Raw genomic sequence first — 14,896 nt, 5'->3', positions numbered from 1 at the left:
AACTAAATACATCAAGATATTACCTCCTAATTTTGCTTTCTCGTTTTTTATTTTACGCTTGCTATATTTTATTTTCTCGAATGCATACAAAGCATTTCAAATTGCTTTAATTCGAAATAGCTTTGTGCAGAGTTCTCAGTATAGTATAATACAGATTAAATGTTATTAAATGTAAATGTAAGAATGAGATTATTACAATACAGCACTTTAATCTACTTCTGAATTGCAATGAGTATCTTACATCTGCAATGCTGAAATATGTTTGTGTGAGTGTGACAGAGAGAGAAAGAGTCCTGCAATCGTGAGAGCTTTGTGAATGGAGTAAATAAGCTAACGTACACACAAACTGGGCTTTCAATGGACTAAACACACATAAACATCCTTGAAATAGCTGAAATATTAATAGATTTGAAAGTTGGCTATAACGGCAGGCTTGTGAATCAGGAACAAAACCTCCCAGTTGATATTCTTTGTTATACCACGATGCTGTTGAATGCTTGAGAAATGTTCCACGAGTATGCAATATTTTTCGATAAACGCACACCTGACTTGTCAAATGTCGTAAAATAACCACCAGAGCAATGTCTGTGGTAAGAGTGGTATAAGCGGAATAATTGACTCTGGTACATTGAATTATTTGAAAATAATGCACACTTCCGATGCATTACCACCTTGGGTGTGCAATATTTTCTAATAATTCACTGGCCCGTCGTCAATTATTCCTTACTTATTCTTTGTATCTACACCAGTGGCGGCCGGTGACTTCTATTTCTAGGGTTCATGATGCAAAGCTTTTCAAAACATGTATTTAGCCCGTCATGTGTGTGGCTCGTCATGTCAAAACATCAGTTTGGTGCGTCACCTATGTGCATCATGCGTTATGTCAAAATACATCCCTGCTGCAGACGCTTCAAAGGGGTTTATGATAAAAGAGACGCTCGATTAATGTTTAGTTTTAAGGGAGTGTCTTGCATGTATTTTGTGAACGTGAGCGTCTCTTTTATCAAAAACTCTTTTGACGCGTGTGCAGCAGGCATTTTTGACATAATGCATGATGCACATAAGTTCACATGATGCACCGAACACATATTTTGACATGCAAGCTACACACATCATACTCCATACATATATGTTTTAATCCCTCCTCTCGGAAGAGAAGTCACCGACCGGCACTGATCTATACCCTTAAAAATAAAGCCTTTTGATGCCAATACCATAGAAATATCTTTTTTGGCTGTATAGTTCCATAAAGAACCTTTAACATTCATAAAATGTTAAAGGTTACGGCTACAGTGAGGAAAAAATTGTAAACAAGTGTCAAATGGTAGATTGTAAAATTATGTGAAACAAAAGATGAGAGTTATAAATGCACTTATAAAACGGTTAGTTCCAATCCTTGATTCTGATTGGTCAATAGGTGTGCTTTATTCTCGATAAAACACTGCTATGACCGCTTCACCCAACGGTTCTATTTAATAACACCCTTAGCAAGACATAAACATATAATGAGACAAAGTCTGAGAACAGTTTGTTGTTTTTATTTGAGCTTTCATGTTGTTGTTCGCAGTCAGGGACTATTTTTTCAAGCGGAAGGAATGCTTTTATTGATTTAACTTCATGAAAGTTGCACTAATATTTTTTTTTACTTTAATATTGTGTTGTAACCGTTTTATAAAAGCAATAAGGTACTCGAGGCAAGTGCTGTATCGTGAATTAGTAACGGCTGAAGGGGTTGCAGGCACTCAGCTTCGCGTCGTGCCTAACAACGCCCTTCGGCCGTTACTTATTCACGATGCAGCACAGCCTCTCACACCTTATTGCTTACATAGACAGCAGGTGGCGGTTCTTTACAGAATCAATCGCTGTGAATAACCCTTTACAGCACCTTTATTTTTATATGCAGTCATTTTAGATGCCACATAACATGCTGTACCACAGGTCACGTCAACTTCCCAAAAGTATTTCATGTCAACAACTTTAATTAACACCCAAGAACTTGAGAAAAACAAGATTTTACGTCACAATACATCAGTGAATTCAACTGCTAGTTATTCAGACTCCAATAGACACCTTCAAATGTCAACAAAGATATTTTAGTCTAATCTCTCTTTCTAAATCCTGCCTTGTATGTATGGTAGCTGAAAGAGTTCCCTACTCTTCCTATGAAGTACCATCTGTGACTCTCGGCTGTTCAGAACCAGATCTATGTGGGCCGGTATTTACTAAAAGCCAATAACATCAATTTCTGGCCTCGGTTCCACCATGTCTGGTCCTCTTAGCTAACTGTCAGGTCCCTCTGAACAGCCAGGCTCCATTTACACACTCAGTAATTAGCTCACTTTGAGAGATGCCAGCTACAATGGGGAGACAGAATGAAAACGACTAGCATTAAATAAATCTGCCAAGCTGATTCTCATCTGATGTTACCAAATGGTCATGCTGAGACCAGAAAAAGAGTAAAAATGCCATACTGACATTAAAGAAGTGTTTGGATATTGCCACAGTAGTGCTTTTCAATGATACTTTATAATCAATTGTCTCATAAAGATCTCAAAAGCATGGCTAATCTTCATCTTAGTAGTATGTCAATGCTTAGATTATTGATTTATTAAATTAATAGGTAATTATGCAATGCCAGTTACTGTATATGATTTAAATACTGTAGCATACTGTAATCCACCTTTTTCTCGAACGCGGAAGTAAGTGATGTGACGTATTTCCTTTCCGGTCCGAGACTTCCGGTTCAATAGCCAGCCGGTAGAAAACAGTGTAGCGGGAGCACGCATGAATCATGATTTAAACAGTTAATATTTACTACACCTGTCATGTATGAACCAGTGTGAGGATGAAATTAAGAAGTGGCTTGATATATGAAGATATATTCAATAATTTCGTGTTGTTGATCGGAGGTGACGGTCTTCAATGAGCAAATATAAAAGCACAGAGACTTACCAGTATCTTTACAGTGGGGAAGTCAGTCGAGTGTTTGTACATGGAATTTACCAAGACTTTGTGTTTTTAACTTTTCAGTGGCTGGTTTAAAATGTCACAACTGTCCCTCTGGTGTGAGTTTTTTTTTAAACAGCAATTTTTAATGGACTTGTTTATGGCGACATGTCGAGCTTCATGCGGTCCGACACAGTCAGCAGTATCTTTCTCATTCAACACATTGTAAGTTATTTAAACAAACCATAATAAACATATTAAACAACTTCATGTATTGAGTATTATCGTTTTATGAAAATATTATTACATCGCTTCTTACGCACTAACGTTAGGTGGAGACGTGAGCTTATGAAATAATTTGCTTGCTTTTTAAAGTATTTGCTTTTTTATTTAAAACATAACAAAAGTATGCGGAAACACATTACGAACTATTATAAACATTAACTAAGCAGATTATGTTGTATTCTGTACTGTAATCACATTTTTGTAATAATATATATTAGCAGAATAAAAAAATCGTCTAAATCTGCATATTTTTATCAGCATAATATTAGTTGTTTTTTAACAATTTGTGTATTTATTATTTACTGGCAGTTTCTATAAAAGGTTTTACTAGATGGATTTGTAAATACATATCATGAGTGCATGTGCGCCACATAAACATTCAGTTCTTGTGCATGGATTATGGTTAAAACAAATGGTTTGTATTAGCTATTATGGCAACCCCTAACTGCACAAATTATGTCGGCCTTCCTGGATTTCATAATAATAATTCATAATAAAACAATAAACAGCCAGTCTAAACGGCACACTTGTGTCCTTCGCATTAGACTACCATTAGTTTTAGTGGCTCACCGGAAGTCATAAACAGCAAAGCTCAAAGATGGCGGCGCCCACATTTATGTCAAGAAACAGGTGGATATGTAAGTACCACAAAACAATGGGCTGCAACACACACACACACGTATAAAACTGGTCTGTTTTTTATCACCGTGGGGACTTTCCATAAAAGTAATGGTTTATATAACTGTAATCTATCCTCTTCCTCTAACCATACCATTAAACCAAACCCTCACAGAAAACTTTATGCATTTAAAAAAAACAATTCTGTACGATTAATAAGCTTGTTTACCTGTGGGGACCTCAATTTGGGTCCCCATAATTTGTGCATTCAGGTTGAAATCCCCACTGGGATACAAAAACACATACACACACACACAAATTGTTGCTAAAATATTTGGAACGTAGCTTTCAAGTGAAACAGGATTTACAAAAAAAATCAAAGATCCAGCACATAGCATGAAAAGCTGAACATGCAAAGGGAAAAAAATCTTTCATACCCTTAGCTCTCGCTCATGGTCTCCACTGCAGAGTGTGTTTAAAGAAACTTTAAATGATTTCCAGACAGGACTGAGATTGTTCATTATGGTCTGTTCAACAGAAGAATATTAGAATGAGTTAATGCATGTCTGTTATGTAAATTTTATATGGATTCATACGTGTAGGTAACTCACCTCTGTTCTGTGCACCAGCGATGCTGTGCCATCATCATTTACTCTGAAGATTTCCAGAAATGGATCAGACTTGCTAAAAAAGTCCTAAACATCAGACACAAACAATAAACAACATATACATAAATATATTAATGTGTGCTCTCTTATCAGATACAGGCACATCTGCATAGTGAATATGTCCCGACTTCCTCCCATTTTCAGGACTCCAACTAAAGCATCATTTTAATATTGTTTATTTAAGCAATCCTCTTTGTATCGAGACTCATTGTTCATTAAAAGATAAGCATACAGTATTTTGCTGCATCTAAAGCAGTACATGATCCATCTGGTGCATTTAGATTTTTGTTATATTAGCTTTTAGATTCAGGAAAAGCCAGAATCATAAAAAAAGCAATGGACAGTACGAAGATCATGTTCAACAGCTGTCGAAAAACAAGAGATAAGTTTATTTGTGTGTTCCTAGTGTTATCAGATGTTTTCCCCAAAACAATAATGTTGAAAGGTGCCTGCTAAGCAATTACTGAGATGTCAGACCTTGTCATCCAGTTTCCTGGCACTGAACGCTAACTCCACGTAGTCATCATTCCCAGACAACTCTTCTGCTGTGACCTGAAAAGAGTTCATCGCTCACGTTATGTGGAAAAGAGTACATTTTCAGTGTGAATTCAATGGAAAGTGCGATCTTACTGTAATAGATGATTTTCCAGCCGTGTTTCCTTGCTTCAGTAAAGCTTTAGAGAGTTTTCTCTGTGATACAATCTGTGAAGGAAAAAGGAGAACATAAGGTGCAGCGAAACAGTGTGAAACTAAATAGGTCCTACAAATCTGTTCTCAACATCTTGTTCTAACTCATGCACACGAACTCTCAAGTTCGATAATTTTCCTTTAGTCGTGTTTTATTACAGGCTAGATGAAAAGAGTTTTCCGTGCTTTTACCCACACGGCACCCTCCTGCTCTTTTGAGCACTTTGGTAGCCGTCTGAATACCCACAAACCTTCTTATATAGCCATCCACGCTCTCACGCTCTCATTCCACATGTACGCTTTCATCTTCCGTTAAGTGTGCACTCTGCACTTTTCCGTGCAATCACCTGTCCGAGCGTGCACTCCATGGCACCCAGGAAGTCTGCATCTTTGAGTCCATTATGGTTGCTGCTGATGTCATGCAGCTCAAAGCGGAGCCGCTGCACTTCCTCGAAGTAGTAATCCACAGTGAAGACCTTGGAGAAAACCGGAACGATGCTGCTGCGAATCACTTCCGTACGGTCCACCTGCAACCGATCCAGAGATGGCAAATGTCAATTTTGACCACAAACTCATGATTCACCGGATTTGGGTGAGAAGCTCTTTATGAAATTACACCTCTCAATACAGTCCTATCCGATTTACAAGCTGATTGTTTGAATGATGGAAAGGAATTTCTTCAATCCAGTTCATACAGTGAATTGATTCAGTTCACATTCCAAATCAATTTCAATGGTCCTTACAGGGAAACAGCTAACTCAACTAAAGAGAGATGAGATTGAGCACTTGAAGTGCAAATTGCATTTGCTGTAAGTGTCAGGTTATTAGTGGCAGTAGCAAACCTCCAAAAATAACACAAAGTGAATTTCAAAAGGTTGTTGGAAAAATATCTTGGTCATATTTATATCTCAAAATCAAAGAAGAAATTAAATTTGGTATGAATAAAATGAACCATATTGTACATCACAATTTTTGTATTTTGACATTATTTTTCCAAAATAAAGTTCTAGCTCAAAATACCATATAGATAATTTATTATAGCATTATAAATTAAAATTGCTTTGTAGGTGTGAGCAAAACAGCTGATCTCTGCACTAAATTGCAGGGTCGTGGTTGGATAGTGCAGATTAAGGGGCGGTATTATCCCCTTCTGACATCACAAGGGGAGCCAAATTTCAATTACCTATTTTTTCACATGCTTGCAGAGAATGGTTTACAAAAACTAAGTTACTGGGTTGATCTTTTACACCTTTTTTATGTTGATAAAAACACTGGGAAGCAATTATAGCACTTAAACATGGAAAAAGTCAAATTTTTATGATATGTCCCCTTTAAGTACAATGCTGGACTTGTGGTCCTAAAAGACTTTTATTTTGCGATTTTAGTGTGAAATATATTCAGGACATTTCCTAAACTGTGATGTTCACCGGCTTTGACTGCAATTTACATTTGTAGTTTTAAAGGGCACCTATGGTCCGATTCACGTTTTTACATTTCCATGTAAGTGTGTATTAGTACATGTTAACGTTATGCAAAAGGTACAAACCCCAAAGTAACGATGACGTGAGTTATCATTTCCAACGTAAATCTCTTTTCTTGGACTACAACAAACACATGGATTGTAGGCAACAGTTTACTTCCTAGGATTGGTGATGTAGACAAGATTGACATTATCATAATTCCTCCCGCTTTGACTCATAGCCTGTAAGTTAACTCCTGTTAGCATTGCTTTGTGAGCGAATCTTTCAAACATGGTAAGCAGCGTCACATTTCCGGCTGACGTCAGAGTTGTTCAGGACAATCACAACGTACAGATTAGCTGGCCAATCGAGGACACAGCGCTTTTTAAATCGACAAGTTTTTTTGAACAAAATCAGTGCGTTTCAGGAAGAAAGTGAAATCTGGAGCTACAAAAATGTACGGTATGTGGAAAATAATGTTTTTTAAACCATAAACCATGCAAACAATATGTATTATACCAAATACACAAAATAGCATAGTTTTTAGCAATGAAATAGGTGCACTTTAAGCACATCACAAACACAGTTTTTAGATTAAGTGCTTAATGCAGTTGTGGTTCATATGGCACAGTCTTATTAATTATGTATTAAATCCTTAACTGTGTCGAACAAAACCAAACATGTCAGAGACAGCTGTTTTGAGCTCAAACTGAAAGCTTTTTACAGACAGCTACCACAAACTAACAGGCCATTTGAAACCCCTGTGTTACTTCAGCTACATACTTGAGTAAAGCTTCTATAGTCTTTGGTTTTATTAGTCTAGCACAAGACAGCAGGACAGCCGTTTTGGTCGAAAGGAGCTGTTTTATATTACTTTCACATCACAGCACAAAGTGCATAGCACACGGCACAACCTCGGAACCCTAATCAACCCTAAACAGCCATACACACACGCGCACACACACACACACACACACACACACACACACACACACACACACACACACGCACACGCACACACACACACACACACACACACACACACACACACACACACACACACACACACACACACACACACACACACACACACACAAAAGAGTCAGTTCCCTTACTCGCCATAGCCTATAATTCAAAACAGATTCAGTGTATGACAGGGTGTGTGCGTGGTAAATTGGTAAATTATTTACTCACAAAAGCTTGACAATAGCTCCACAGATTTGCTGAAATACATGCTAAATTTGTAAAGAATGATGGAGAGTGTGATTTGTGGAGATGAATAAAATGACCCATACAAAACTAGTGGAAAAATTATTCAGAACACACACAGGCTTATATCACTGTGCCAGTGGTTTTCAAAAATAGAAAATGTAAAATTTACAGCAATTTACCATTGCTTTCATAATTCATAGCTAAATACAGTAATACAGTAACTTGTTAAAAAACAATAGCTTATTGTAAAGATTTACTGTAAAATGTACAGCAAATATTTACAGTTTACAGGGAACCACCAGGGGTACAGTGCCTTCGGGTGGAGTGCCACATGACACAATGCCATTATGGCAATCTGCTTACAAATTATCAAAGTAGTATAAAAACCAGTCAAGCCAAAGTCATTTTAAGGAAGTCGCATCTCTGTGCCGCCATTTTTGCAAGCCATGTTTGCAACGCCACAGCAAGACCTTTCATATACTGCATACATACATATACGGCTCTCTTTAATGTGAGGCGGGACTAGAACGGAACGGCTACATTGACCGTTGTGATTTTCCCCATTCATATCAATACCTATGATTTTTTATTTTATTTTAAAGGGACACTGCTGATTTTGAAAATATGCTGATTTTCCAGCTCCCTTAGAGTTAAACATTTCATTTTTACAGTTTTGGAATCCATTCAGGATTCCAAATTCTCCAGGTTTGGCAGTACCACTTTTAGCATAGCTTAGCATAATCCATTGAATTTGATTAAACCATTAGCATCGTGCTAAAAAATAACCAAAGAGTTTTGATGTTTTTCCTATTTACAGTTTTTTTCGATTGCTGGACGACGGTGGGCGCGGCTGGAGCTTCGTGTGCGGAACTCTAGCTGCAGTCTGCAATACCAAAAGTCACGTGAGCTAAACTGTACATATCACCTGCAAAACTCACTTCAAGCAACACAACTCTAAACACATGACTCAAAACAGCTCAGTGCAGCCAAACACTAAACACAACCCTCAATGAGATAACACACACTGTCACTCACAACACACTGAGAGGAAAAACACTAACATCAAACACCAATACACAAAATACTAACTTTTTATCTTTACAGATTGAACAATTTCAGTGACTTCATACAAAGTAATGTTTTCTTCAAATAATTATTTATTTATTGATTGATTTATCACATGATTTATTGAAATTTTTAGAACAGAACAATTCTTTAAGGTAAATGAAAATTAGCAGTTTGCTTCAATAGTCTGGAGTAATTTATGGAATTACAGTAATGAAAAAAAAGGTAGAAACTAAAAGTACATACTGTAATTCATATATGAAACATTTTTTTTTTATAATTGAGTAGCTAATCGTCCCTCTCTCTAGCATCAGGCCACTACATGCCACCCTTCTCCCTCCACAAACCCGTCTTCCTTGTTCCATTTCCAAAATTAGTTTTTTTTTAGCTCTACATATGTATACATCATATTTATATGAAAGATAATATTTTATATATATGAAATATATATATGAAATTGAAATTTATATTTATATGAAATTGCAATCAGCAGTGTTTGAAAGGCACAAGTCTGAAATCAATTCTGTTTTGAATGTGTGGTTCACAGTTTTGACAGCAGTGTGTTAGCATTTGAACAAAGTGCTGTAAATCCACAGTGTTGTGCAGGTTGTGTTTAAAGTCATGGGATAAGTGTGTAGACTTTTGAAAACTGTGTTCAAGCAATGAAAAATGAACTAGAGTTTGGTCCACATGAACTGCTGCTGTGCAGACTGTAGTTAGAGTTTTGCACATGTGACTTCAGTTGTGCCCACTGGCGTTTAGCAATCGAAAAAAACTGTAAAACTTGACTCGTCTGTAGTTACATCGTGTACAACGGAAAATAAAAAGTTGCGATTTTCTAGGCAGATATGGCTAGGAACTATACTCTCATTCAGGAATAATAATTAAGGACTTTGCTGCCGTAACATGACTGCAGCAGGCGCAATGATATTACACATGGCATGTAAATAGTTCCCTGCAATTGAAAGTAACCAAGGGGACTATTTTCAAGCAATATCACTACACCTGCTGCAGTCATGTTACAGCAGCAAGGTCCTTGATTATTACACCAGAATGATAGTATAGTTCCTATATCTGCTTAGAAAATCACAACTTTTAAATAGGAAAAATATTGAAACTCTTTGGTTATTTTTTAGCGTGATGCTTATTGTCTAATCAGATTCAATGTAATATGCTAAGCTATGCTAAAAGTGGCACCGCCAGACCTGGAGATCAACTGAATGGATTCCAAAACAGTAAAAATCAAATATTTAACTATAGGGGAGCTTTGAAAATTAACATATTTTCATAAAAAGTGGAGTGTCCCTTTAAATATCTTTTGTATAGCAATTCTTACATATATATCTAAATAGTAACTGTAGTTCCTTGGTGGAACTTGGATGGTCTGATTTGATTAAATGCGATAATGTGTAACTTAGTCTAAAATGTTTAAGAATTACATCTGTAATTCAGCTCTATACAGCTCTATAATGTGTTGTAAAAAATACAACACATTCTTATGGCAATTTGTAAATTTTACAATTTTGTACAATTCGTATAAATATGTACGACCAACTTTGCACAATTTATATGATTTGCTTTATCCCCTATGATGTTGAGATTATGAGCGCGTTTAGGGGCAAAGTATTACTATTGTTTTTTTTTTCTAAAAATCGTACAAATGTGTACGAATTAACCAATTCCTGTGCGATCAGGTTGAAGAAAATATTATTCTGTCTGCCTTAGAGAATATAAACAAGCACACAATATACTGTTGAAGTAATACATACCTCAAACCATTGTCCATGGGACTGCATCTTGAGGACTACGCATGGATCAGGCTTGGACAGAGCATCCCTGTCAGATATTCCTTTACAGGCCACGCGCAGCTCCACTTTTGTTAGACATGGGCTGTTGAAGAGGCCCAATGTGGTGGCAGCTGACTCGTAGATGTTACTCATTGTGGTTGTTCAAGCTGTGATGGAAAAGCATGTTTTAAAACGTTAGTGCTTTGTGACAATTTTTCATAAATGTATGGAATTGTTGTATAATTATTTTGTGTACAGTTCTGTCACATAAATAAACATAAAGGAATAATTCACCCGATTATGAAAAATCACCCAAAATACTCGGCTTCATGCCAGTCCAAAGGAATATGAAAATTTTTATATTAAAATGCAATCATGTTATCTTCTCAACATACAGTAGTGGAGCTCCAAAAAGCACACATATCCATCATTAAAATAATCTAAATTACTCGGGTTAACATGTCTTCTGAAGTATAACAATACATTATCTCTATGTAGTCCATATAAGATAACATGACTGCACTTTAATATAAAATGAAGTTACAGTGAGGAAAATAAGTACTTGAACACCTGGTTTGCACACACTGCAGGAGGGATTTTGGCCCACTCCTCCACACAGATCTTCTCTAGATCAGTCAGATTTCTGGCCTGTCGCTGAGAAACACGGAGTTTGAGTGCCCTCCAAAGATTCTCTATTGGGTTTAGGTCTGGAGACTGGCTAGGTCATGCCAGAACCTTGATATGCTTCTTACAGAGCCACTCCTTGGTTATCCTGGCTGTGTGCTTCGGGTCATTGTCATGTTAGAAGACCCAGCCTCGACCAATCTTCAACGCTCTAACTGAGGGAAGGAGGTTGTTCCCCAAAATCTCGCAATACATGGCCCCTGTCATCCTCTCCTTAATACAGTCGCCCTGTCCCATGTGGAGAAAAACACCCCCAAAGCATGGTGCTACTACCCCCTGCTTCACAGTAGGGATGGTGTTCTTGGGATGGTACTCTTCATTCTTCTTCCTCCAAACACGTTTAGTGGAATTATGATCAAAAAGTTCTATTTTGATCTCATCTGACCACATGACTTTCTTCCATGACTCCTCTGGATCATCCAAATGGCCATTTGCAAACTTAAGACGGGCCTGGACATGTGCTGGTTTAAGCAGGGGAACCTTCCGTGCCATGCATGATTTCAAACCAGGACGTCTTAGTGTATTACCAACAGTAACCTTGGAAAAGGTGGTCCCAGCTCTTTTCAGGTCATTGACCAGTTCCTGCCGTGTAGTTCTGGGCTGATTTCTCACCTTTCTTAGTAAACTTGAGACCCCACAAGGTGAGATCTTGCATGGAGCCCCAGTCCGAGAAAGATTGACAGTCATGTTTAGCTTCTTCCATTTTGTAATGATTGCTCCAACATGCACCTACGATGACAATTTCAGACCCCTCCATAATTTCTAAGTGGGAAAACTTGCAAAATATCAGGGTGTTCAAATACTTATTTTCCTCACTGTATGTACATGGGAGAATTTTCAGATTTGGTCGAACTATCCCTTACAGATAACTATTCCTTTCATCCAAAGTAAAGAAGGAATGGATAATTGACCATAAATTAGCTGTTTTACCTAATCTGGTCATTAAAATGAATTGTGGTGACAGAAAGGAAAAAATCTAACCCTAAAAAATAAATTAAAACCATTTAATTCATTTTATAGCCGAGAATTTTTTTTACAGTGTAGTCTCTGGAGAAAGGCAGTCCTTATAATAATTGAATTCATTATGCTATGCTTTTGAATGGACAAGTTTTAAGTTCACGTGTGTTGATTAAAAAAGGAAACGGGTGACTTGTTAAGTCAGAGACACTGATAACGTTGTCTTATAATGAAATTGCCTTTCACTCCTGTACTGTGTCGTGAGAGCTCAGCGCAGTCCCGGTGGGAGAGCATCCCTGACCCGAATATTCTGCCTGCAACACCATACAACAGATAATGTCTCTCTCTCTTTCTCTCTCTCTCTCCCTCCCTCTCTGTTATTAAATTATTCATGGCCAGTGCTTCTTTTGAGTGCCACATTTTTATTATCATTATTGTTATTTTTAGATAAAAGAGGGCGACGTGCCGTTACGGTCCAGTGAAACACTTCACAGCCTCTTAACCCTACAAAGTCTACGTGGCTTTTACTCCTACTGGCAAACCCCTGGCAGTTTTTACAGTAAGCAATCGCACTTTGATGCGTAGGCCTATTTTTAATGCACCTGGCCCCTCTCGTTCGCTTGCGGAGATTAATTGATGTGGCTGCGCGTGAATAGAACTGTGCAGGTGTTCGTGCCTGGCACGCGCACTCCCGCGTATTGCCTTTGCATCTATTGAAATAAATCTGGAAAAGGTAAAGCATCCCGCATATATGCCAGGGATAGTAGCATACACCTAACCAGTTGTTATGGCAAAATAATCCAGGAAAGGATTTTATAACAACCTTTATGCTGAAAAAAACCCCAATAAAACCATTACAAAAAATACCATTAAAATGGTTTTATTAGTTTTATTGGGAATTGTATTGGTTCTAAGGGAATATGGCCCAAAACACACTACAGTGTATTGGTTTTTGTCGGTCTCCAATGGTATGCATTGGTTCTAATGGAATATGTATTGGTTCTAATGGAATATGGCCCAAAACACACTACAGTGTAGTGGTTTTAATGGTAAAAGTTAATGGTTCCTATTGGTATTTTAATAGAAACCATTAGAATTTTCTGTAATGGTTTTATTGTTTTTTTTTCCAGCAGGGTTGTTATGACAAAATAATCCAGGAGAGGATTTTGTAACAACCTGACGTGGTATTTTGCAAAAAGTCGACTGGATATGCCTATATCCCGCTTATTTCTCGGCTATTTGCCAGGTTAGGCAAATTAGACATGTAATATTGATTTGAAATATTTTAAAAGCTTATTTCTAGCAAATTTAAACCTGGGAAAGCGGAGTATGGCTACACATATTACCTGGATGAGTTTTGTGTTGTCAGTTATTGTGAGGGGAATAATGGACCTCTGAATGATTGCGATTCGCTACTAACTAAGCAAACACAGAACGTTCCCGTAACGTTCGCTCAAAGGTATAGGGAACGTTCCCCAAACCTAGATGGAACGTTCTGTTTATGTTAAAAACTTTCCTGGATAACCAGCAGGGAGCATTGGACTATACTTGTTCTGGGAACATATTGGGAACCAAGCGCTAACGTTAGAACGTTCTGGGAACCAAACACTGTTAGCTGGGAATCAAGTTTTCCAGATAACCTAACAACGAATAAAGGACACATGTGTGCCTTCCCTTACGAAAATTAACCATGGTTTTACTACAGTTAAAATAAAAAAATAACAATGGTTTTGACAACCATGCCAATTTGTTTATAGCCTACATGTGATAGCTCTCAATCTGTTAAAACAAATGAATAAATAATCAGAAGCTCCGTAGAAAGAAGATTTATGGTAGAACCTGCCAACGGCGCGTGCAGGTGCAAACCTTAATAGTAAATCTATTGTGTCCTAACTACACTTACTGCCCAAACATTATCGACAGAGTAATATTTGTTATATAGAAATAAAATGTCAAGAATTTATGTGCATAATTAATAACCACGTATCCATTCCATAAGTTCGTTAAATGCGTAAAAATGTCACCTAGTTCACATCTGAACTAAAAAAAAAATCATTATAACAATATGAATTATTGTTTGAGCTTTAATTTTTTCTATTAAAGGCACATAACTTACCCACTGCTTCAATATGAGAACAAATCCTAACCCAGAAAAGTTCTTCAGTGTTGAGATCGTGATGAGTGCAGTTTGCGCATTGAACTCATTCTCCATCCAATGAGACCGATGCCATGACCCGGATCTCTAGGGTGATAAAAACAGCTCCATCGGGTTCAGCGTAAAGGTCCGACCCTCAGTCTCCTCTCTCAGCATAAGAGCAGGACAGGCGAGCGCACTTCAGTTAACTTGACTGTTTAATCCCCCTGATAATGCTGGCGAGTAAGTGCAGTGTACTAGCACATCGTAGTGTACGTCTGCCCTCTGGCGGTTAGTAATATAATTTACAATTAATGTGAGAGCCAATCAAACAAACACGAGTTTAGTATGGGATAAGATTGACATTATATTGATGTAGATGTGTAGAGTGTA

The 14,896-nt window shown here is 37.4% G+C and overlaps 1 protein-coding gene across 1 annotated transcript in view; it reads right to left on the bottom strand.

Annotated features, from left to right (window-relative positions):
- The window catches only part of cpne4b (copine IVb), a 32,241-nt gene extending 17,345 nt beyond the window's left edge, over positions 1–14,896 (bottom strand). Inside the window, exons 1-7 of the mRNA XM_055219207.2 lie at positions 14,486–14,896; positions 10,711–10,895; positions 5,552–5,731; positions 5,148–5,219; positions 4,995–5,069; positions 4,461–4,544; positions 4,287–4,376 (exon numbers count right to left, since the gene is read on the bottom strand). Coding sequence (XP_055075182.1) covers positions 4,287–4,376; positions 4,461–4,544; positions 4,995–5,069; positions 5,148–5,219; positions 5,552–5,731; positions 10,711–10,881 — 672 coding nt within the window. The 5' untranslated portion in view covers positions 10,882–10,895; positions 14,486–14,896. The remainder of the gene's footprint in view (positions 1–4,286; positions 4,377–4,460; positions 4,545–4,994; positions 5,070–5,147; positions 5,220–5,551; positions 5,732–10,710; positions 10,896–14,485) is intronic.

Source organism: Misgurnus anguillicaudatus, chromosome 20, assembly GCF_027580225.2.
Source record: "Misgurnus anguillicaudatus chromosome 20, ASM2758022v2, whole genome shotgun sequence".
Taxonomy (NCBI): domain Eukaryota; kingdom Metazoa; phylum Chordata; class Actinopteri; order Cypriniformes; family Cobitidae; genus Misgurnus; species Misgurnus anguillicaudatus.
This window is presented reverse-complemented; position numbering and strand designations above follow the sequence as displayed.